The sequence below is a fragment of the Ictalurus punctatus genome, chromosome 6 (assembly GCF_001660625.3).
Source record: "Ictalurus punctatus breed USDA103 chromosome 6, Coco_2.0, whole genome shotgun sequence".
Classification (NCBI taxonomy): Eukaryota; Metazoa; Chordata; class Actinopteri; order Siluriformes; family Ictaluridae; genus Ictalurus; species Ictalurus punctatus.
Window position 1 is genome coordinate 21,125,542 of NC_030421.2, and position 23,589 is coordinate 21,149,130.

The following is a 23,589-nucleotide window of genomic DNA, read 5'->3' on the forward strand; positions in this document are numbered from 1 at the left end:
CAGAGCGACTTACATTTCTCATTTATACATACGTGCAGTTGAGGGTTAAGGGCCTTGCCCAAGGGCCCCAATAGTGGCAGCTTGGTAGTACGACCTTCCGATCAGTAGCCCAACGTCTTAACTACTGAGCTACTACCTCTTCAGTTCACCCCACAGGTTTTCTATGGGTATCAAGTCAGGGGATTGGGATGGCCATGGCAGGACCTTGATTTTGTGGTCTGTAAACCATTTGTGTTGATTTTGATGTGTGTTTTGGGTCATTGTCCTGCTGGAAGATCAACCACTGTCCATTATAAGCTTTCTGGAAGAGGCAGTCAGGTTTTCATTTGATTGATAGTCCACTATGTCATCTATCCTAACAAAATATTCAGGTCCTCTGGCAGAAAAACAGCCCCAAAACATTAGAGCCACCACCACCATATTTAACTGTGGTGTTTATTGCCAAACAGCTCTATTTTGGTTTCGTCTGATCATAGAACCCGGTCCCATTTGAAGTTCCAATGGGCAAACTGAAGATGCTTGAGTTTGGTTTTTGGATGAGAGAGATCCATGAGAGCAGAGTATTTTTGTGAAACTGGGATGTAGGTATATACGTCAGTTTGCGGTAACTGCCCTTCAGGTGGCTACTCTACAGGTTTGCTGTGAATTCTGGATAGTGTATAAATGTTGAGCAGTAGTGCATAACAGGCTGTTTCTATATAATTTTTATTATTATAAGTTCACGAGGGCCAAAAGAAACAAGACTGTAGGCCGGATTTGCCCTGCAGGCCTTGTGTTCGACACATGTGCTATAACATTTCCTTCTGATTAGCTTATCTTTTTGGATTTAAGCAAGCATGCTTTGAGGCAGTCAAGTTTCCACTCGCATACTTTGTCCTCAGTATGCAACTACCTCTGGTGTTGCTGCCTAGTATATAAGAAGAGGTATAGCTCATAATGAATATTAAATAGAAATATGGCGATACACTTCAGAGAAGCAAAAATCATCTTGTCCGTATTTTGTATCGTAAAAATTGAACAATGAATTTCTTATACCTAATGAAAACATCAGCAAGACCATATAACAACATCTGAAGTTTGGTTAAATGGTGAAGTTCAATGTATTCTATACAAACACAACAGAGCAAATTGCATTAGTGAGCACCTGAGGAGGAAGTATGCCTTTTCAAGTGTCTGTTTCCAGAAGGCAAGTTGACTAGTGTTAACACAGCCATCAATAAAACATTTGCTTATACACTGATCAGCCATAATTTTAAAACCACCTGCCTAATATTGTGTAGGTCCCCATTGTGCTACCAAAACAACTCTGACTCATCAAAGCATGGACTAGACAAGACCTCTGAAGGTGTGCTATGGTATCTGGCACAAAGACGTTAGCAGCAGATCCTTTTAAGTCCTGTAAGATGTAAGGTAGGGCCTCCTTGGATCAGACTTGTTTGCCCATCACATCTCACAGATGCTCGATTGGGTTGAGACCTGGGGAATTTGGAGGCCAAATCAACACCTTGAACTCATTCATGTTCCTGAAACCATTCCTGAGCAATTTTTGCAGTGTGGCAGGGCACATTATCCTGCGGAAGGAGCCCACTGTCATTATGGAATACTGTTGTCATGAAGGAGTGTACTTGGTCTGTAGCAAAGTTTAGGAAGGTGGTATGTGTCAAAGTAACATCCACATGAATACCAGAACCCAAGGATTCCTAGCAGAACATTTCCCAGAGCATCACACTCCTCCGCTGGCTTGTTTTCTTCACATAGTGCATCCTGGTGCTATCTGTTCTGCAGTTAAGTGACAAACGCACACCTAGCTATCCCCATGATGTAAAAGAAAACATCATTCATTAGACCAGGCCACCTTTTTCCATTGCTCCATGATCCAGTTCTGATGCTCACATTTTGGTGGCAGCTACACAGCCCCACACGTGGCAAGCTGTGATGTACTGTATGTTCTGACACCTTTCTATCGTAGCCAGCATTAACTTTTTCAACAATTTGTGCTACAGTAGCGCTTCTGTGGCAAAGGACCAGACGGGCTAGTCTTCATTCCTCACACACATCGGTGAGCCATGGGCCCCCATAACCCTGTCGCCAGTTCACCAGTTGTCCTTCCTTGGACCCCTTTTGTAGGTACTAACCACTGCATACTAGGAACACCCCACAAGACTTGCCATTTTGGAGATGCTTTGACCCAGTCGTCTAGCCATCGCAATTTGACCCTTGTCAAAGTTGTCAATCCTTACACTTGCCCGTTTTTCCTGCTTCCAACACATCAACTTCGAGATGTGACTGTTCACTTGCTGCCTAATATAACCCACCCCTTGGCGGGTACCAGTGTCACCTGTCAGTGGTATTAATGTTTTGGCTGATCGGTGTATTTTAATTGGAAAAATTGCTTATTACCAAAGTCCCCATGAAAGCTGTATTTTCAAGCGCGTGCTAGGAATCACTGTCTGCAGCAGCAGTAAACCCAGTGGATTTGTTGATCATTTCTCATTTATCCCCATGGTCTGTCATTCATCATAAAGGTTAATACTGTACCCTAAGTCTGTAAGTAAAAAAATATTAATGTGGTCATCAGAAATGTGACTTGGTAACCACCCAGAGCTTATCATTTTTATTATATCTGTCAATCATTTACACAAGCATTTTTGCTTTTCCTCATTTATTGTTTGGTGTTTATACAGAGTAAACAGGTCCATTGTACAAACAGATCCTTTTATATCATTTGTGCTCTGCTGTTGGTTTCTTTGAAATTATTAAAGTCTTTTTCCTTTTGTTATAGAATATTCAGGTTAGAGCCTTAGTGAAGATAAAATTCAAGATTAAGCCAAGTGCTTTTTGATACTACATAAGTTAGGAAAAATGAAAACTGTAAGGTTATGGCACGGCACAACAGGATTTCTGCTCGGCATAAAACCAGGCAAATGTTATTTGAAACCATTGAACCATACATTTAGAGGAAGTGGGGAAGAGTATTGGGTTAGGCATGATTTTGTACGTCATACTTCCCTCAACAAATTGGGTCTCACTGCATGTTGCCTATTGGAAAAGTCACAATCAAAAGGAAAAGTCTCATAACATGGCAGCATTTGTTTATTTAAAAAACTTTGGGTTTAAATCTTGTTTTTAAACTTCCCACAGTTGGAGAGCAAGAGGGATGCGTTCTTTCCCCCACTTCACCAGTTCTGCACTAATGCGTCCAACCCTGTTACAGTTATCCGAGGCCTTGCTGGAGCACTTAAGCTGGGTATGTGAATCTTTCTGGGTTTGTATGTCTGTGTCTGTTTGAAGTTTTTTCTGTGGCCTTAAGCACATACCACTCTTGATTATTTGATGTGCTAAAGAGTAGCCATTTTGGGAAGCAGCTGAGTGTGTATTAATTGTTGGGTGGTTTAATTACAAGTCCGAGAGCTTGGGAAATATTTAGCTGTTTGAAGCTGCCAGTGAGTGTGGGCATCTTGCTGCGTGTGTTTTGACTGTTATCAGATCATACAAGGCAACAGCACCACCTGTAAGCTAAAACTGACATTACAGGTAACATCTCAAAAAGCAAAACAGCTACATTTTGATAGGTCCGTCAGCAGCACTTCCCACATTAAGGTGTGCATTTTGAGTGGTCATGAGCTCTGATTTTTGCCACTAAGGGAATTTGTTTTATTTTAATATATGATAATATGTATGTCAAAATATGCCCGTATATACACCAATATCTTTGACACAGATGTTACATAATTAGTGTCCTTGAAATTGCAGTGAGTACCTGTCATCTCCTCTGTCTGCTGATTTCATTATACTCCTCACATAACTGCCTGGCATTTCTCCAGATGTGCGTTCACTTGAACCCATTCACATGCTTTAATACCATGCTGCCAACTTGTCATATTGCCAGTGCTTCATTATTCTGTGCAATTCAGTTTGGTTTTTTTTCAGCTTGAGACGGTTTATTGGTTTTGAAAAACTTATTTTGCTAAGGTTTAAATCTTTGAATGGGGTACTCTCGTTACCTGGGTGTATTAGGGAGACAGCTAATTACATGCTTTACTCTCCATTCCTCTCTCCTCTCTCTTGTGCCTCAGACCTTGGTCTATTCTCCACTAAGACCTTGGTGGAGGCCAACCCAGATCACCTGGTGGAAGTGAGAACTCAGTTTTCTCAGCCCACTGATGAGAACTGGGATGTAACTGGCACCAGGAAGACATGGCGCTGCGAGAGTAGCCGATCTCATACCACTATCTCCAAGTATGCGCAGTACCAGGCCTCCTCTTTCCAGGAGTCTCTGCGTGTAAGTACCACCTGCTCTTACCCATGATTTAAGCCATTAGGGTTGCATGTTTGAGTGAATGGGTTTTTTTTTTTTTTTTTTTTTTTTTTTTTTTTTTATAAAGTAAAGGTCATTAGTGTCCGTTTCACCAGTTTGATATGTATTCTTGTTCCAAAGCTCCGTTCCATTAACTATTTAGCCAACCAGCCTCTAGAAACATATGCATGGGCAATTAAATCTTTTAGTGTTCTGTTTAAAATCACAATTGTCACTATTTGCTCTTGCCACATATATTAAAGTTTTCATTAAATAACATGACCTCGCTCTGCTTTCTAAAAATGATGTTATGTATTATATAATGATAATTATATACATATCATCCAGTGTATATAATTTAAAAATAAGTAAGTGAAATTAGGTGATGCTGACTCAAGTAATTATTTTCTGATATGTTGTCACATGGCCAGAACATGATGCTGCCTCATAAGCATTTGTAAGGTCCCCACCAGCCCCAACCTAACTGTTCCTGACCACGTATTTGGCTCATTAGGAGACAACGTCTGTCAGATTGAGCCAGAACAGGGAGACAAAGGAAACATCTGTAGCAGTAGATGTGGAACCAACTCTGAAATAACAGTTGTGGATCAGCTCAGCAGAGCCAAGCATCAGGCCCAGTGTCTTCATGATGTCCAAAGGCTTTGTTATTAGGCTTAGCATACTAGGGGGAAAAAGCTTTTGATGACACTAGACGGTTTATCTGTTTTGTAGAAAGGCAAAGCAGAAGACTCTGTAGTAAGTTAACCTCTTTTACCGGTAGCCAAAAAATGGCTTTTTGTCTGTTTTGGGGGTACCTATGTTCAGCATTGATTTGTTTTGTGATATCACACCACAGTAGTGGTTAATGGCTCATATGAAAATAGACACTTAAGACTTTAAGAATTAGCAGTTATTTCAAGTATTTCTTCTTTGACCTAGCCTACCTGGAGCAATATATTCAGATTTTTTTTTATTTATTTATATTTTTTTTTTAATTATAAAAAAAATTATTTACTTTTAACACAAATGTTATATCTTCACAGCTAATGTTGATATCAACCCCTTTCCTGTTCTCAAATATGCCCCAAGTACTTGTCCATGAACACCCAAAATATGAGGAAGTAATCTCTAACCACTAAAATCGTGTGTCAGGTTATCCAAACACAGGTTAAAACCTCTCCAAATGGCACCAAACATCTCTAAATGACACAAACCTCTCTAAATGGCACAAAGCTTATAAAAATGACACAAAGCCTTTAAAAATTGCAGACTTCTAGAAAAAGCATACTTTTTTTTTTTTTTTCAGAAAAGGCACAAAATAACCCCTCCATAAGGCAACAAACCTCTCCAAATGGCACAAAATGAAAACAAATGGCAGTAGCATGAACTGTTAGACAATGTGTAATTTCTCACACACAAAAAATTCGAAACATACTTATAAAATATAATGTTTATTAAAAATAGTGCCAGAGTAAATGAGCACCTGCTCTCTGAATGGCTCAAATGATAGACACGAGTGACCCCTCTCCTCTGACTTCTTTGATTGGTAGATAGAGCCTCTCATCTCAATCCACATAGTCTTCCTCCAAAAAAAAAAAGAGCTGACCAAAAACCAGTAGAAAACTAGCGATCAGAAAAAACTGACAAACATGCAAAAACCTGCTGTATAAAGATTTGCTGGAAGACCGCTAGAGCGGAGCTGCCATTTCCTGATAGTTTTACGCACGCGTAAAAGGTTTTGTTGTGCTGATTACGCGTTTGATTTTCTCAGCTTCTGAGTGGTCAATCATGTCGAGTTTGGGCTTGTTTGAAAGCTAGAAGGTGTCTCATTTCAGTTTATGGCTAATTACTAATTTCCAGAGGGGTGGGATACCAAAACAATTAATGCATTTTGAAGAGGACATTTGTGACTAAATATGGAGCATTGCATTTGTTTTCTTCAATAAACTCCACCCATTTCCCATCCCCCTGCTCACCAGCAGTTAAGCACACAGACATAAAACTGTACACACTGAAAGCCACAAGTGTCCTGACTAATCTTGTACCAGAACTGCGGTGATACAATAATTCATTTGTTTATACTAATTGAAAATGTCCGATAAGTTGTTTTCCATTCCGCCGGTGGAATGAACGCTAGTGTCGGAGTGGAAGGGGTTAAAGACCATAAAGGAAACCAGTGACACCTGTGTTGAAGTGATTAGTCCAGAATTTATAGCTTTCTTGTGAAATACCAAGTTAGTTTTCTTATTGTCTGGGGTACATTTCAGTCTAAGATGAAGGGATGGGCAAAAACAATGGAATGATTAACACTGAGGAATATTAACAGATTTTGACTGATTATACTGTTCTGGTGGAAACTATTGAGGTGATGAATGAATGACTGATTTGTTGTTGTTGTTGTTTGCTTTCTGCTTGGCTCCAATCTTCTTTGGAAGTTTTAATGTTTTGGTTGGCAATCACTGTTAAATAAATAATTTTTTTTTTTTTAATAACCGTATCAAAAACTAAACTGCCACTGCAGATGGGCTTTAATTAGCTGTGCTTAAATTAGCACTAAACCTAGTTATAGCGATAGTGGCTTCAAACTCATGTGTAGTTAATAGTTTAAACACCTTGACCACAACTAGTGATTGAGGTGTGGTGATCATTGGTAGTTAACATTGTTTGTCAAACAATTCTGTTAGCCGACTAGATGTCTATGAAATATGATTGTTAAATCAAAAGGTTAGCTATTAGTGAGGTTAGTGAGGCTATAAGTATTAGTGAGGTCAGGCACTGATGTTGGGTGAGCAGGCCTGGCATGCAGTTTGCGTTCCAATTCATCCCAGCGGTGTTCAGTGGGGTTGAGGTCCGGCTTCTGTGCAGGCCACCGGCGTTCTTCCCCATCAACCTTGGCAGACCATATCTTTATGAACCTTGCTTTGTGTACAGGTGGCATTGTCATTCTGGAACAGGTTTGGACATGTAATGCTACAGTATACAAAGCCATTCTAGATTAGTGGTCACCAGCCCTGTTCCTGTAGATCTACCCAAGACTTTCACTCCAACCATTATCGTGCCCACCTGACCATCTAATCATTGCCTTAAGAAGCTCTTGATCAACTTAACAGGTGTGTTAGATTTTGGTTGGAGATGAAACCTGCAGGAAGATGGATCTTCAGGAACAGGGTAGGTGACCACTGTTCTAGACAATTTTGTGCCTCCAGTTTGTGGCAAAGGTTTCGGAAGGCCAACCTGTGTGGGTTTTGGCCATATAATGTGTGGTAATAAAGCTCTTATCATTTGATCATATTATATCAATTGTTTGCCACTGTATTGCAAATGCTTTAAGCCCACTAAGAAGAATAGACTTGCCATGTTATGGTAAGTCACTTCAGAAACAGTCTCTCTTTCTTCCTTTACTTGCTCGGAGTGGCTTCTAAGACACAGGCTGTCCAAGGGCTGTCAAGATTTGTAGTGTGTTTGTTTTAGTGATATTGGGGGGGGGGGCACACGTATACGCTGCATTTGACTTGCTTCCGAAGTTGGAAGTCGACGCTTGGAATAACATCATTTTTGACCTTTTGAGCTACCAAGGTGAAAGAAAATATGGATGCCTCTCTGTTCGCCTTTTGTTAGCAACAAGCAAGCCAGCTAACTATGATGAGTGCTGTATATTTTCCCAGAAACAGTGATCTGTATATTCTGTGTTACAGATTTAAAAAACTAATGTCTGCATGTGGATTGATCTAAAGCAAATACTTGTGTATACAGCGTACTTTATTTAAAGGTTATTTATTTCTGACATTGTGCATGGCCATGTTGATTTGACGTCACACTCTGAACTTGTAACTGGGAGTTGAGAAGACCATCATGAGTAGGAATACTGAGTTGAGGGGGCATTTTCTTAGTTTTTTCTGGTCCAAAGTCAGGAGTTAAGAGTTACAACCTCTAGCCAAATGCAGCAATAATCTTGTTGCAAACCGATTGGAGCTGGGGAAAAAAACTCAAGCATGAGTGGCGTTTGATGTAGATTACTTCTTATGGCATTGTTAAGACAGAGAGTGACCCCTGCTGTCTCCTCTCTGCCCCTTTGCAGTGTGGCTCGGGATATAACCCCACCCCCCTTTTAATTTTGACAAAGTACCATGTATTTTATTTGATAAACACTGTATAATGATTCTGTCTTTCTTTGACTAATTTTCAGGAGGAGAATGAAAAGAAAGGACAAAAGGAGCACTCGGACACAGAATCCGCTCCTGCAGAAAAGTATGGCTCATCATGCTCAAGACCATACAGGCCTTTTGCAATCTTGTATCTCAAATGCATCCCAAATTTAAATAAAACTTTTTGTATTTTTTTTATTTATTTTTTTTCTTTCCTTTTCTTTTTTTCTTTTCAGTTTGGTACGACGACGGAGAGGTCCCTTTAAGCATATCAAGTTTGGGACAAACATTGACTTGTCAGACGAGCGAAAGTAAGTGTGTTGACTGTGTTGAAAGGAAGGTCTTAATTCAGACCATAAACCATTAAAAAAAAAAAATGTTAGTTAGCATTGTTTACATGCAGTAATTAAACTGTCCAGAACTTCAGATTGGACTACACAACCATGTTCTGGAAATATGCTCGTGAGTAGTCCAGAGAAACCTGTAACCTGTGACACTACATACTTTGTTTATATCACAGTTGTAATTTACATTAAAAGAAACTAATTGTTGAAGGAAAACAAAAGAGAAACTTTTCTTTCACACGTATACATTACAGCATAGTGAAATTCTTTACTAAACGTATCCCGGCTTTGTAGGAAGTGTTTGGGTCAGAGCATGTTGAAGGAGAATGGTGTGGGTAGTGTGTACACTTAACCATGATTTTCTTTTTTTCTTTCTTTTTTTTAAATCACCTTTTCTCTGTGTGATGCAGATGGAAACTGCAGCTGGCTGAGTTGAGTAAGCTGCCTGCATTTGCTCGAGTTGTTTCTGCAGGGAACCTGCTCACTCACGTGGGCCATACCATCCTGGGCATGAATACTGTCCAGCTCTATATGAAGGTCCCAGGCAGCAGGACACCAGGTCTGTGATGTCCACATACATACACGCACACATTACTCGTGCAAGTGACTGATGCCATGCATGTACCATTGCATATATGTGATAAATATGTTACATGTTCAATATCTTTCAAATACTGACATGCCACTAATTCATTGATTCAGGTCATCAAGAAAACAACAATTTCTGTTCAGTCAACATTAACATCGGCCCAGGAGACTGTGAGTGGTTTGCTGTACCCGAGTCTTACTGGGGTGTTCTGAATGACTTTTGTGAGAAGTAAGTCAGTTAAAACTGTATACTGTCACTTAAGGCACGAAATGATATAATGATTAGTCTTTTACTGTTTTACATTGAAACTTCATACACCATTATACACTACATGTATATTGACCTCTGTGACAATTGTTTCTTAATTATGTAGGAACAACATAAATTTCCTGATGGGCTCATGGTGGCCTAACCTGGAAGACTTGTATGAAGCTAATGTGCCAGTGTATCGCTTCATCCAGAGACCAGGAGACCTGGTGTGGCTGAACACAGGCACAGTACACTGGGTGCAGGCCATTGGCTGGTGCAATAATGTAGCCTGGAATGTAGGCCCTCTCACCGGTAACTACGAAATGTTTTTGATACTGGCAAATGTTTTGTACATTAAAAAAAAAAAAAGCTTTTACAAATTGTGGAATTTTTTTTTGTATTATAAGTTTCTACCTGAATTATAATTGAAGAGGTGCAAGGACCTTATGATGCCAAGGTCATGAAATCTAAGTTCTGTTTTGTCATTAACGTAAAAGCGATATTTCTGTCTCTTACTTCAGCACATCAGTACAAGTTGGCAGTGGAGCGCTATGAGTGGAACAAACTCCAGAGTGTCAAATCCATCGTTCCTATGATTCACCTCTCTTGGAACCTGGCCAGAAACATTAAAGTGTCGGACCACAAGCTCTTTGAGATGATCAAGTGAGTCATCCTGATGTACAAACACTGTGCCAAGAACATATCGTTCTCATACCACGTATACTGAACATCTTGGAGTAATTAATTTGTTTTTAGATAATGTTCCAGGTGAGTTTAAACCATGAAACAAGAATTGTGTGGTTTTTTTGATCATGTGATTCTCTGTGGTGGCAGGTACTGTTTGCTGAAGACACTGAAGCAGTGTCAGATGCTCAGGGAGGCTGTGATAGCAGCAGGCAGGGAGCTGATGTGGCATGGGAGGACCAAGGATGAGCCAGCACACTACTGTAGCATTTGTGAGGTATGGGGTGACACTCAGGCTAGAGAACTTTGCTATAGTACTGATCAAACATTTATAAATATAATAAATCACTTGTCGATCTTTTAATGTAACACAATGAGGTGATGGCTGGGCTGGACTTTTGATTTATTATGACAGTGTTCCTTTAGGTTTGGCAAATGACTAATCAGTCTAAATCAGTTATCAGTTTAAATCGACACAGACTTTCTCTTGAAAATCATGGTTTGATGCATAGCCAATTAGTCCAACAGTTCAACTGCTTCATCAGGAATTTTATTAACAGACAAAATATTTTATGATAAATATATTAATTCCTTCCACATCGAGACTTTAATAACTCACTATATTCAATCCCAGATTCTGAACAGTGTTTCTAAGTGGGTTTATTAACAACAGATATAAACAATACCAATGGCTGTCTGTCCCATCTTGTACCACCAGGAGGCTCTGAATTACCATTGCTCCATCACAAAGGCCCTCATTCATCAAAGATGCATATGGTCAAACTTGTCATAATATAGCCATATGCAGATTCCACCAAAGCTTCTTTATTTATCATTTTCATCTTTGGTGGCTGGAGTGCTTGTGAATTTGTGCAGATTTGTACACACCTCAGTATGGGTGCTCAAATCTGCACTGGTTTCTACACAGCTTTGAGGAATAATTTAAAGGCAACTTCTCTATGTATGAGTGGTTGTATATTTTTAATAATTCTTGTGATTTGATGGTTCCCTTTTTAGGTTGAGGTCTTTGACCTACTGTTTGTCACCAGTGAGAGCAACTCACGGAAGACGTATGTGGTGCATTGTCAGGACTGTGCTCGACGAGGCAGTCAGAACCTTGACAACTTTGTAGTTTTGGAGCAGTACAAGATGGAGGATCTCATGCAAGTCTACGACCAGTTCACATTAGTAAGTCACGGTCTTTAATTTCAAATATTGTTCAACATGTGTCTTGCCTTTCATGATGTAATACTCTTATAGTAAGCAGTTTGTTGTACGTACTTAATTCTGGCTTATTTGTGTTATTGTTTTCTCAACAGGCTTCACCTCTGCCTTCCTCCACGTCTTGACATTAACATTAACAAGTTCTGAGGATAAACCCCTGGAACGCAACATAACTCTTTCTGATATTCAGGAGTAGTGACCCAGTTCCACACCACTGGTTTCTGTAGCAAATAGCACAAGGCTGCTGGCTCTAAACTGTTTGTCTATGCAACCCAAATACAGAGTGTCACCCCCACTGGTCTGGAGTGGGCAGTGGGCACCTCTCCAATCTATTCTCGGACTGTTTTGACTGGCTCAGCACCACTCCTTTAGAGGGAAAAGGCAAACCTATATACAAAGGACAAATCAGTGAAAAATCCTACATATATTACAACTGGCAAAATCGTTCAAACTACTGATGTGTCTGTTTCCTTTTCTTTCTTCTCTCTTGTTTTGAATCTGATGAATTTCTTTCCTTTCTTAAGAGATTTATGTATGGGGTGATACATGACCATAGTTCCTTGAATTTCTTTCTCTACTAAATGAGTACTAGGGTAGCTGGTCTTTTCTTAAATTTCTTTAGGCAATGAAACTGAAAAAAAGAGAATTATAATGTGAAGGTAATTCATTTTTTTAAAATCAGTTTATATGTTAGTGTAATATATATATATATATATATATATATATATATATATATATATATATATATATATATATATATATATATATATATATATATATATATATATATATATATAAAATATAAAAATATGAGTAAGGGAAAAACAGCCAAGTCACAAAGAAACATGGGTTGCACATGGCTAATGAGTAAACTTTAATTTGTACTTTTTGTTATGTTTCTAATCTTGTAAATTTACACTATTTATAAATGTGTATTTATTGCTTGAAAATATTTGTTGATGGAATGCTGTTATTTTTTGAGAGTACACGCCATTAAATTTTATGGAGCAGCGTTGTTTTACCATTTCTCTTGTTTTCTATACATGGATTAAACTGTTTCGTAAGAAATGTACAGAAAACACTGTCAAATTGTTTGACGTGTTTGAGTAATTAAACAGTTTGAATGGAAATGTGGCTGTTTTGTGATATGTGAACTGTATAGTCTATGCTGCACAAAGCCTATGTGGTATGTTTATAGTGCCCACAAAATTGTGATTTATTGTTCAAACCGATGCTCTAGAACTTGTCACTGTACCTGCATTCTGGATACCTGTATCCATAATCGGTATTGCATGGCCTGAAGGCCTGTAGTGTGTCCTTAAGGATTTGAACAGCTTTGTGTATCCTCTGATCAGACTGTGCTCGGTCTGCACATACAGTCAGCTCTGCGATGGCCTTACTGGGCAGTCCAGACCATTGCACATCTGTAGAAGTGAGCAGTTTGGGCAGGACATGTCTACAAAGCAAGGCAAAGCTCTGAGAGGGTCGAATGCTCTCGCAGGGAGGAGTTCTTCTACAGGAACCGCTCAGACATGAGAACACATCTGTGTAGTTCTCACGTGGGTCTGCCTCAGTGTGGAGTCCTATAGAAGGTATGTGGTTATTAGTGTTATTACCTAACTATATTAAAAGCATATGGTCATGAATAAAGCAGAAGGCCAAAGATCATAGCAAGTATACATCTCTGTCCTAAGCTGAATAAAAGAAAGAGTTTGCAAAGTAACCCTCTATCTGAATAAAAAGATAAAATCATACTCTATTACCACCTCATAGTCTTTGATGTACAATTAATTTTATATCTTGTCATTTTAGGTCTTCTCGGTTGTACATGACAAAAGTACTAACAGCTCAGTCCAGCATGCAAGTCATCTTGAGTAAAGGGGTTCATCCGATACCAACTGGGTGTGTGAACATGTATTTGCCCCCATCGTTACTAATTCCCCAAATCTATGAAACTGCATTCATAATGGGGTTCAGCTGGACTAGACACAACCAGGCCTGATTACTGAAAACCCTGTTCAATCAAATCAACCCTTAAATAGAACTTATTCACAGCATGAAGTTGGTTAAAAGATCTTACCCAGTAACACACTATGCTGAAACTGAAAGAAATTCCAGAAATGGTGAGGAAGAAGGTGATTGAAATACATCATCTGGGAAGGGTTATAAAGCTATTATAAAGGCTCTGTGACTCCAAAGAATCACAATGAGAGCCATTATCTCCAAATGGAAAAACTGCATAGTAGTGAACTTTACCAGAATTGGCCGACCTTCCAAAATTCCCCCAAGAGCACAGCAACGACTCATCCAGGAAGTCCCAAAAGAGCCAAGGACAACATAAAAAGGACCTACAGGTCTCTCTTGCATCAATAAAGGTCACTGTTCATGACTCCACTATCAGAAAGACACTGGGCAAAAAATGGCATCCATGGAAGAATGGTAAGGTGAAAACCACTGCTAACCCAGAACAACGTTAAGGCTCATCTGAATTTTGCTAAAACATCTTGATGAGCCTTAAACCTTTTGGGAGAATGTTCTGTGGACGGATGAGTCGAAAGTGGAACTGTTTGGAAGACAGGTGTCCCGTTACATCTGGCGTAAACCAAACACAGAATTCCACAAAAAGAGCATCATACCTACAGTCAAGCATGGTGGTGGAAGTGTGATGGTGTGGGGATGCTTTGCTGCTTCAGGCCCTGGGCAACTTACAGTAATTGAGGGAAATATGAATTCTGCTCTCTACCAGGAAAATCCCAAAGGAGAATGTCTGGCCTTCAGTCCGTAAGTTGAAACTCAAGGATTATGCAGCAAGACAATGATCCAAAGCATAGGAGTCCTAGTTCTAGAAGTAAGTGAAAGACTGATCTCCAGTTATCGGAAGCGGTTGGTTGCAGTTATTGCTGTTAAAGGTGGCACAATCAGATTTTAATTTTAAGGGGACAATTAGTTTTTCACATTGGTGATAGGTGTTGTGGATAACTTATTGCTTCATTAAAAAAATGAATAAATAAAAACTATTCAGTGTTTACTCAGGTTGCCTGTGTTTTATGTTGTATTTCGTTTTAAGATCTAAAACTATTTAGTATGAGGTATACATAACAAGAAATCGGGATATATCACAAGATTTGTATTACATATATGAGAAAAATCCTACAAAGCATGATTTCCCTTAATCAGAACTCATTTGGGAGAGATTGTTTTTCCAGTCACCTCGTATTACTGTACATAGGTGTCCTTGGAATATAATGACCTATTTATGCGTGACTTCATGTTATCACATTGATCTATAGTCTTGTTTTCTGTACATATATCAAAGGAGGAGACTATACTTCAACAGTATTGTGAAGTAAAAATGCTAATGGGAGAGTCCACTTCCTAATGCTCACACTAACCGAACTATTCTTTTAAAATGCCTCACCCTCTTGCAGGTCGATGATCCCGATTGTGCTGGCATCCATGATGAAGAGCCGTCCATCCTCCGCTATGCCAAATATGTCCTCTGAAACCCTGGTGTAGTAAAGGTGGAAATGGAGGCTATTGGAGGCCAAGGTCTGGGTGATGTGGAGGATCTGGTAGGCAGCGTCAGATCTGGGTGCCAGTGGTGATGGGTACAGGCTCCTCAGGGGTCTGCAGCCTGCCCACACCATCAGCCTGCCACAGGAACCATGATAGCGCGGGAAGGGCCAGCCCTCAGTGCTTGGAAACATCTAGAGCCAACACAGCAGGGGTGGGGAGGAAGTTGCTTAGATATTATTCACAAACGTTAGCCTACTCAATAGCTGAGTCACTTTGTAATATTACAAAATGTTCTAAAGGTTGTCAGTTTGGTTCTGGCATTTTAAAGTACTTTTATGTGGATTTTCCCTCTAAACAGTAAAGAATTAACTGTTGAATGTAGGGGTTCCCTTAGGGTGCCAGATACAACTTTTCTTTGCGATGAGTGTAATAGTCACTACACAGCTATAAATATGTGAGTGGAGTATATTGATTTTATATGCACTCATAGGACAAAAGAACAGTTACTGAAGGCTTCTTTGAATGGTTGATGGGTTTCTGAATAGTAAACCTGTCTTATAATGGTATATGTTAACCTTTAGGGATTCTTCCAAAGGGACAACATAAGTGGACACCTTTTTTTAACACGGTTATAACAATGAGCATGTGGAAATTAAGACTGTGTTACAGTTTTTTTTTTTACCTGCAGTATAAGAGGCTGTTGATTGACAGCCAGTGTGTAGAGCAATCTGAGCTTGTCCTTACTGGTGAAGTGCTTCATCTGCACACTGCCCACATCAGCTACCTCAAAGTAGCGGCGCACGATTCGATCCAGCAGCCTCTGAGATGGGCAGCGCAGCATTGGAGTAACCAGACCCTGAGGACAGAGGTTAGCAAATACTGCAGCAGTCTCTTCAGAATTCTACACAATTGTTCATGTACAGTAGTTCATAAACCTTCAGAAACTCTCCTGCTAGCTCAGGGCAGATGCAGCTGAAGGGATAGCTGCCTAGGGCTCAGCTGCACCAACATCATTGCTATTGTAAGTATATTGAATGTAAATTCTGTGGGAATTACTTTTCATGAAAAGCTTCTTTGAGAAATACAGTAGTTGTAGAAGCCATAATGTTATTCCTGTTGTTCAGCCACTAGAGGGCGGTGTGCACTGTGGTGGGGTAGGTGTGTAGGTCACCTGTTCACATCATGTGGTGATAACCTGCTTGTTGGTTGAAATGGAGAGGAACAGGTGGGAGGAAACATGTTCTTACAGTAGTAAGAACTTGTTCTAGTGGCTGAACAAAAAAAAAATATTATTACGGCTCCTACACATGGTTCTTAATTTTTTTTTTTGTACTGTCTCCTATAAGCCAGGGCAGGGTGGTAAGATGTTCTTTACTGTTAGGTTGGAATAGACAAATAAACAATGTCCACACAGTTTCTTGATCCTAGGTCCATTTAATGAAAAAATATCACTTGGTCAAAGGACCATGTGGATCTAAAGCAGTGGTCACCAACCCTGTTCCTGGAGATCTACCTTCCTAAAGATTATAGCTCCAACCATAATCGTGCCCACCTGACCATCTAATCATTGCTTTAAGAACTTCTTGATCAACTAAAACAGATGTGTTAGATTTTGGCTGGAGATGAAACTTCCAGGAAGGTGGATCTCCAGGAACAGGGTTGGTGACCACTGATTTAGATCCATATGCTACTTTGTCTAAGTGATATTTTTTCATCAAATGGATCTAGGATCAAGAAACCGACACTGCTGTGTGGACATTGTTTGTGTGTATTCCAACCTAACAGTAAAGAATATTTTACCACACTGCCCTGGCTTATAGGAAAGCCATTACAAAAAAAAAAGTAAGAACCATGTGATGGAGCCGTAATATTATTAGTTTTGTTCAGCCACTAGAGGGCGGTGTGTACTGTGGTGGGGTAGGTGTGTAGATCACCTGTTCACCTGTTTCTTGATCTGATGTCCATTTAATGAAAAAATATAACTTACACAACAGGGCATGTGGATCTACGATGAGAACTCTGTTCCCCGCCATCCATTCCTCTCTAATTCAATCTATGGGAAGTTTATCATCACAGGTCACCTACCCCACCACAGTGCACACTGCCCTCTAGTGGCTGAACAACAGCAATAATATTATGGCTCCTACCCTAGTAAAGAAATTCAATCGAGTTCAGTAGGTGCAGTAGCTCAACCTGACACTTGAATTGTGTATGCTGAGAACTGGTCAGACGGAGACAGACCTGCACCATACTGGGTGACAGGATATTGGAGTTGTCCAAGTTCTGGAAACGTGGTGTTGCTCTCAGAACTGCCTCAATGCTGCAGGATTTCCGTTTGCCTGCTGAGATGCAAATGCTTTTGTCAGCCAGCTGGTGCAGGTCAGGGGAAACCAGGCGTGATAGTACCACGGGCCGCCAGGTTTCCGAATCATCTGTGTAATTCCCCTCATAAGATGTCCTATTGTCTGAAGGCAAATGCAATTGAGGAGACAGCCACCTTTCAAACCTGATGTGAAATCAAGTGAATTTCACATTAGACTCCACATCCCTTAGTTGATGGTTGTTTCTGCTTTATAATCAAAAACAGTTGACATGTTTTGTGCTAAATTCTCTGTAGTTTAGGAGGACGTGCAACCATTGATGGAAAAGGAACTTAATATATGTAATCTACTTCAAAGTTTACTTAGAAATCACAACTCATGATATTTGAGCAGCTTGCCTTCAAAGCTTTTCTTCAGTGTTGTAGATTCAGTGGTGATATTAACACTTGTTCTATACAGTTTGACTGCTGTGTGAACTGTAGTGTTTAAGTTTGAAAAGAGAAAGAAAAAAACACAAAACCCTAAAAATACAGCTTTTTAAACTCAATCACCACCTTACCTTATTTGCTCTTTATAAAGCTTCTTACAGATGGAAGTTCCCACACAGGCATTGCATTTATCCAGACCCAGGAAGCCTCTCATAAAGCTGTTGGTTTCCTGTGATGGTATGGGTGAAGGATTTGAAACTATCAGATGCAGCCCCAAGCACAGAAACCAACCATGCCACCGTACTCCTACTATCACTTCTGCAGAAGCCATGGACGAGAGACTCCTCAGTGCCATCCCGGCATGGTGTACAGACCTCCAGCAGCTCAGGACATAAACACCACACTACAGAGTTTAAGGTCTTAGATCTGTGGCTATACTCAGAGAACAATATCTGTATGACCACTACCACACAATGCCACACCTCCACAGGAAACACATGGAGGATACTGATAACCACAGTCGTCATGGAGACCCTTCCTCCCTGGGGATGAATGGACCCTGGGTTGTACATGACCCTAGTGGAACATTGTCTTGTGTAGTTTTTGTGCAACTTTTTATGCAACAGAGAAATGAGACAATCTGAAAAATTGAGATTTGGAGCTTGCTAGTAAGATTTCTGCTTTGCCTGTGTTTAAGCAAAAAAAAAAATTCATTCAGCCAGAGCTTTAGTTCAGGAAGGCATGCTGTCGCCTAGATAATATCTGTTGAGTGATGGTCTTGTGGTGATCCCTGTCCACACCTTTACAGAAAAGTTGTGAAATTTTTAAATACTGTTTTAGATACTTCACAGATTATGTTTTAAACTTTTTTCACATGTATTACACATTCCTATTTTGGATTTTATTTCCCCACATGATTCATTTTTGAATTCATTTCATGATTTATTTTACATGTTAATCTTTCACATGGGTGACAGCACTTACTGTCTGTCTGGAATTTCTGTTCCCTCTATGTCCACATAGGTTTCCTGCCACTTCCCAAAAACATTGCAGTAGATGAATTGGCTACACTATCCCATCTGATATTCCTGTCTCACACCTAGTGTTCCTAGCATAGGCACCAGCTCCACCACGACCCTGGCCAAGATAAAGCAGTTACTAAAGATGAATGAATGAAACAAGCAACATCTAACACACTTATTCTATTTTTACATTATTTTATCACATGATTCAGTTTCTTCATTCATTCATTTCTTCAGATTTGTTTATTTTCACCTGGGATTTTCAAACATGATTGATTCATTTGCACGTCATAACATACACTAAGGCCAAAAGTTTGTGGACACACGATCATTACGTGCATATTTGATTTTGAACATCCCACTCCAGGCTCAGTCCCAATTTGCTGTTGTAATAACCTTCACTGTTTTAGGAAGGCTTTCCACTAGATTTGTGCAGATGGAGCGTGGTTGTAGGGAATTCTGTTTATTCAGCCACAAGAGCATTCGTGAGATCAGGCAGTGATGTTAGATGAAGAGTCCTGGGAGGCAGTTGGCGTTCCAATTCATCCCAAAGGTGTTCAGTTGAATTGAGGTCAGGAGTCTGTGCAGGAAACTCAAGCTCTTTAAACCAGCCTTGGGAAACTGTCTTCAAGGAGCTCAATTTGTGCACAGGGGTATTGTCATGGTGGAACATGTTTGAACTCGACCCATAGTTCCAGTGAAGGGAAATTGTAATGCTACGGCATACAATGACAGCATACAATGACATCCTATACAATTGTGTGCTTCCATCTTTGTGGCACATTTTCTATAAACCTTTGGCTATTTAGTTTATTATTCATGTGATTTCACATATGTGTTTAATTGAGGTCACATGTAAAAAAAAAAATCAGAACATAACATGAAATGATGAAATTATCACATCGGCAGTTGTAGGTACAGGTGCACCAAACAGACTGGTATCTAAGTGTAGCTGTATAAGAATTGGAATACATGAAATTATTTATCAAGCAAAATGAAAATGTCAACTATGTTAATATGCTACTCGAACGCTGACAGATACTAAGGCTTTAAGATGTATGTATTTTGAGGGAGGAAAACAGAGTGCACTTTGAACCGGTGTGATTCATCAGCATAACTCGTAACCACATGTTTCTCTCGTGATTAAGCCATGAGTGTACGGAAGGCGACTCTGTGTAGTTACACAGTGTGCCCGCTAGAGGGGATGAGTGCGAATTAACAGCAAATTACATATCCCAAGCCTGTTAGTCATTCGGGTGAATCATTGAGCCGCACTGATTCATATATATGCTGGCCTTGTATAAACACATGGGGTTATTTAAAGGTAGGAAATAAATATACAGGAGGTAATTATGTTCGGAAGTTTCACGGGACAAGTCATCAAACCACCATAAAGGAAATGCATTCATTTTAGGAAGTCGTCTACTTCAAACGTTTTACGCATTTATTCCAAGGAAAGATTCATAGAGTAGTAAAAGGACTATGGATTCAAGAGCATCGTGTTTACGAAGCGCACAGACAGACAGTATGGAGGATTTATTGGAAGTAGGGTAAATGAAGGTAATCTGGGATATTTTGTGAACTTTAATTTTTTTTATTTACTTTTTGAGAAATATATATTTTTCATTCGAGTATCTGCACATTAGATCCACAAGATAGACTTAAGATGTTCACTTAGCACATAATAATAATAATAATAATAATAATAATAATAAACATGTAAGTAGCATTTTACATTTTTTAAATTATAGTTTTATTTATGCTAAAACAAATTTGGGATATATTTACTAGGTCAAAATCATACTAATTTGTTTTTGTTTACCAGGCTTCTCTGGCCAGAAAATGGCACCATATTAATAAAATTAATAAAATGTTATTAAAGTGGGACAGTTTTGAAAGAAGTAATTTTTCTGTCACTTTTTTTTAACCATCATCCAAATTTTCTATAATCTAAAAGGACTGCTTTATTAAAAAAAAAAAAAAAAAAAAAAGCTCACTCTTAAGTTCACTATTTAAAAGCAAAAATAAAATAAAAAATACAAAACACAAGTAGAATAGTGATTCTTACAACCTCTGCTTGTAGCACACTTTTTCATGTGATAATCTCAAAGTTAGATGATCTATTTACTCTAAACATCAGGTCAGATGTTGGTAATGTTATATATATAAAAACGTGTGAATGTGAATTGTTTTGAAAACTGGAAATATACAATTTTCATAAAAATTAAAAACATTTAAAACTCTAAATATTTAAAACCATAAAAACTGGAATTTATTGTCTTTTTTCCAATTCCATTTGTCAGTGAAAATATAATTGAGGACTTGTTACTGGAAAAAATCTTATTTTTACTGTATGTTGCAAATTACGTTACTACATGTACAAATTACTACATGTACCTTAAATTGTACTGAGTTTCTTTTCCGATATCTCCAAAAAGGTTCAGTAGAGAATCAGCATCAGAGTGTAGATGCATGTAAGTTTTTTTTTTTTTATTTAAATCGGAGTTTGTTGGTCTAAAAGGCTATGTACGGAACTTAGATATATAAAATGGCTGTTGATTTCTGTGTGTTTTGGAATCACAGCCTCCGAGCTAGCCAGCTAATTTGGCTGGACAAACATAAATTTTTCCCTTAAATATTTTGATCTAAAAATGCTGTTACAAGACAATGACTCACAGATACAATAACTGCATAGATCATCACAGTTTTCCTAAAGGTATACTTCCCCATTTCATATGTCTCAGAAAACCCAAATGCATGTTGTCCCACCTTCAAAGGAACAAGAATATGAAAAATATTTTCACCACTTTAATACCTATTTTGTTGCATTAATGTTTACAAAGCACAATCCATCAACAATTAGCAGTTTAGCATAAAAAAAACATTAAGAATTATATCTTTAACAGTTTTACATGCAATTTTTTCTGGGGTGCTTCCTGTTTAAACATTACCCCACTTATGAATTCATTCATAAACTCCAGAATTTAGTAGCAATCTTGCTGGTGAGTTTAGGTTAAAACAAGAATTAAAAACACCAGAGATTTGGTGCCCCACATCATACCCAGCTTGGTATGATGACATGATACCAACTGCCAGAACACAGGCTGAGCTGGTCAAACTGCTAAACCCTCTCTGCCAGCTGGTAAATGCTGCAAGAAAAGAAACAGTTTCTGAATGATAAATTCTAATGCTACATTGTAGAAAAGTTATTGACTAAGGAAGTTATAAAATCTCAAACATGTATTGATCAGTTTAGTCAAGTAAGGAAGCTTGAAAAGAACTTCCCAGTTGGTGAAGTTTGATCAGCTCTGTTTGTGTTTTGGCAGCTGGTTAGACCAAGCTGCATTTTTCAGCAGGGATACCCAATGTCCTAGATGATCCCAATTCACCCTGAACACACAAGACTCAACACACTGCTTGTTTTACAATTTCTTATGAGATATTTCTCACCTTATGTGAATGTTTGGGGAGGTGTTTAAACACATCCTATTAGAGACTTCATCAGAGGAAGGCTAGCCCACACTTGTAGACTGAGCATTTTATAAATAATAGACTATATCTGTCAGAGTGCAAGAACTATTATCTAGTGGCTGGTGAAGGCTAAACTTCACACATATCTATCTATCTATCTATCTATCTATCTATCTATCTATCTATCTATCTACACACACTCCACTTACCATCCACTTTATTAGGAACACCTGTCCATCACACATTCATGGAGTTGTCTAATCAGCCAATTATGTGGCAGCAATGCAATGCATAAAATCATGCAGATACAGGTCATGTTCACATCAAACATCAGAATGAAGTAAAAGCATGATCTTTGTGACTTTGATCATGGCTGGTTTCACACAACAGTCTCTAGAGTTTACACAGAATAGTGCAAAAAACAAAAAAAACTGAGTGAGCGACAGTTCTGTGAGTGGAAATGCCTTGTTGATAAGAAACGTCAGAGGAAAATGGCCAGACTGGTTCGAGCTGCCAGGAAGTCTAAAATTCAATTCAATTCAAATAGTCACAACCGTAGTGAGCAGAAAAGTACCTCATCATGCACAAAACATCGAACCTTGAGGTGGATAAGCTACAACATCAGTAGACCACATCAGGTTCCACTCCTCTCAGTCAAGAACAGGAATCTGAGGCTATCTTGGGCACAGGCTCATTGAAATACGACAGTTGAAGATTAGAATAAAAATGACTTTTTTTTTCTTTTCTTTTTTACCCCCGGTTATCATCTGTCCAGTTTCGGTGAGTATGAGATGTTTTTCTGCTCACCACAGTTGTAGAGTGCTTGTTTGAGTTACTATATACTTCCTGTCAGCTCTTCAACTGTATCTGCATGATGTTATGCATTGTGCTGCTGCCACATGACTGGCCGATTGGATAACTGCATGAATGTGCAGGTGTCCAGATGTTCCTAATAAAGTGGACGGTGAGTGTATACATATAGATATATAAATACACGATAAAGCATTCTAGAGGCGTATGAGTCACGGTGAATTAATCACCGCCGTTGTGGTGAAGGTACCGGGTCTGGCGGAAGTCAGTTTTATTGACTGAGTGACTCAAGGAAATCTCATTCAGTGAAGCTGGGCTAATAGGCTAACTGACACCCACAGGTTAAATAACACTCCAGTGTAAACAAAGATGTGTGTGGATGCCGCAGGGCTCTTGGCTGTGTGTTTTGGCCGTTTTATATCGGATACGGGGAATAACTGGCATCTGGCAGCTTTGTAAACAGAGTGTTAAGACCCGAGCCGTTACAGA

General features: G+C 39.1%; 2 protein-coding genes across 3 annotated transcripts in view; one reads left to right on the plus strand and one right to left on the minus strand.

The window, feature by feature from the left end:
• kdm6a (lysine (K)-specific demethylase 6A) overlaps positions 1-11,885 on the plus strand; it is a 47,501-nt gene extending 35,616 nt beyond the window's left edge. For both annotated transcript variants that reach the window (XM_017470107.2, XM_017470108.2), the window contains 11 exons: positions 3,142-3,247; positions 4,077-4,282; positions 8,484-8,545; positions 8,679-8,753; positions 9,197-9,345; positions 9,489-9,603; positions 9,749-9,936; positions 10,146-10,287; positions 10,459-10,585; positions 11,326-11,496; positions 11,628-11,885. In XM_017470107.2, the coding sequence (XP_017325596.1) occupies positions 3,142-3,247; positions 4,077-4,282; positions 8,484-8,545; positions 8,679-8,753; positions 9,197-9,345; positions 9,489-9,603; positions 9,749-9,936; positions 10,146-10,287; positions 10,459-10,585; positions 11,326-11,496; positions 11,628-11,657 (1,371 nt within the window). In that variant the 3' untranslated portion in view covers positions 11,658-11,885. The remainder of the gene's footprint in view (positions 1-3,141; positions 3,248-4,076; positions 4,283-8,483; positions 8,546-8,678; positions 8,754-9,196; positions 9,346-9,488; positions 9,604-9,748; positions 9,937-10,145; positions 10,288-10,458; positions 10,586-11,325; positions 11,497-11,627) is intronic.
• A 497-nt stretch (positions 11,886-12,382) lies between these two features.
• dipk2b (divergent protein kinase domain 2B) lies at positions 12,383-18,268 on the minus strand. The gene is made up of 5 exons (XM_017470109.3): positions 17,929-18,268; positions 17,290-17,554; positions 15,731-15,904; positions 14,951-15,239; positions 12,383-13,115 (listed from the first exon to the last, which is right to left on the minus strand). The coding sequence occupies exons 1-5, from the start codon at positions 18,150-18,152 to the stop codon at positions 12,769-12,771; spliced, it is 1,299 nt and encodes a 432-aa protein (XP_017325598.1). The 5' UTR covers positions 18,153-18,268; the 3' UTR covers positions 12,383-12,768.
• Positions 18,269-23,589: the final 5,321 nt, after the last annotated feature.

Coding starts and splice junctions, on each gene's coding strand:
- dipk2b (XM_017470109.3), bottom strand. CDS start 18,152: ATGGCACTGAGGAGTCTCTCGTCCATGGCTTCTGCAGAAGTGATAGTA. Junction 15,905..17,289: donor TGTCACCCAGTATGGTGCAG/GTCTGTCTCCGT, acceptor CTCTGTCCTCAG/GGTCTGGTTACTCCAATGCT. Junction 13,116..14,950: donor GATCATCGACCTGCAAGAGG/GTGAGGCATTTT, acceptor TACCTTCTATAG/GACTCCACACTGAGGCAGAC.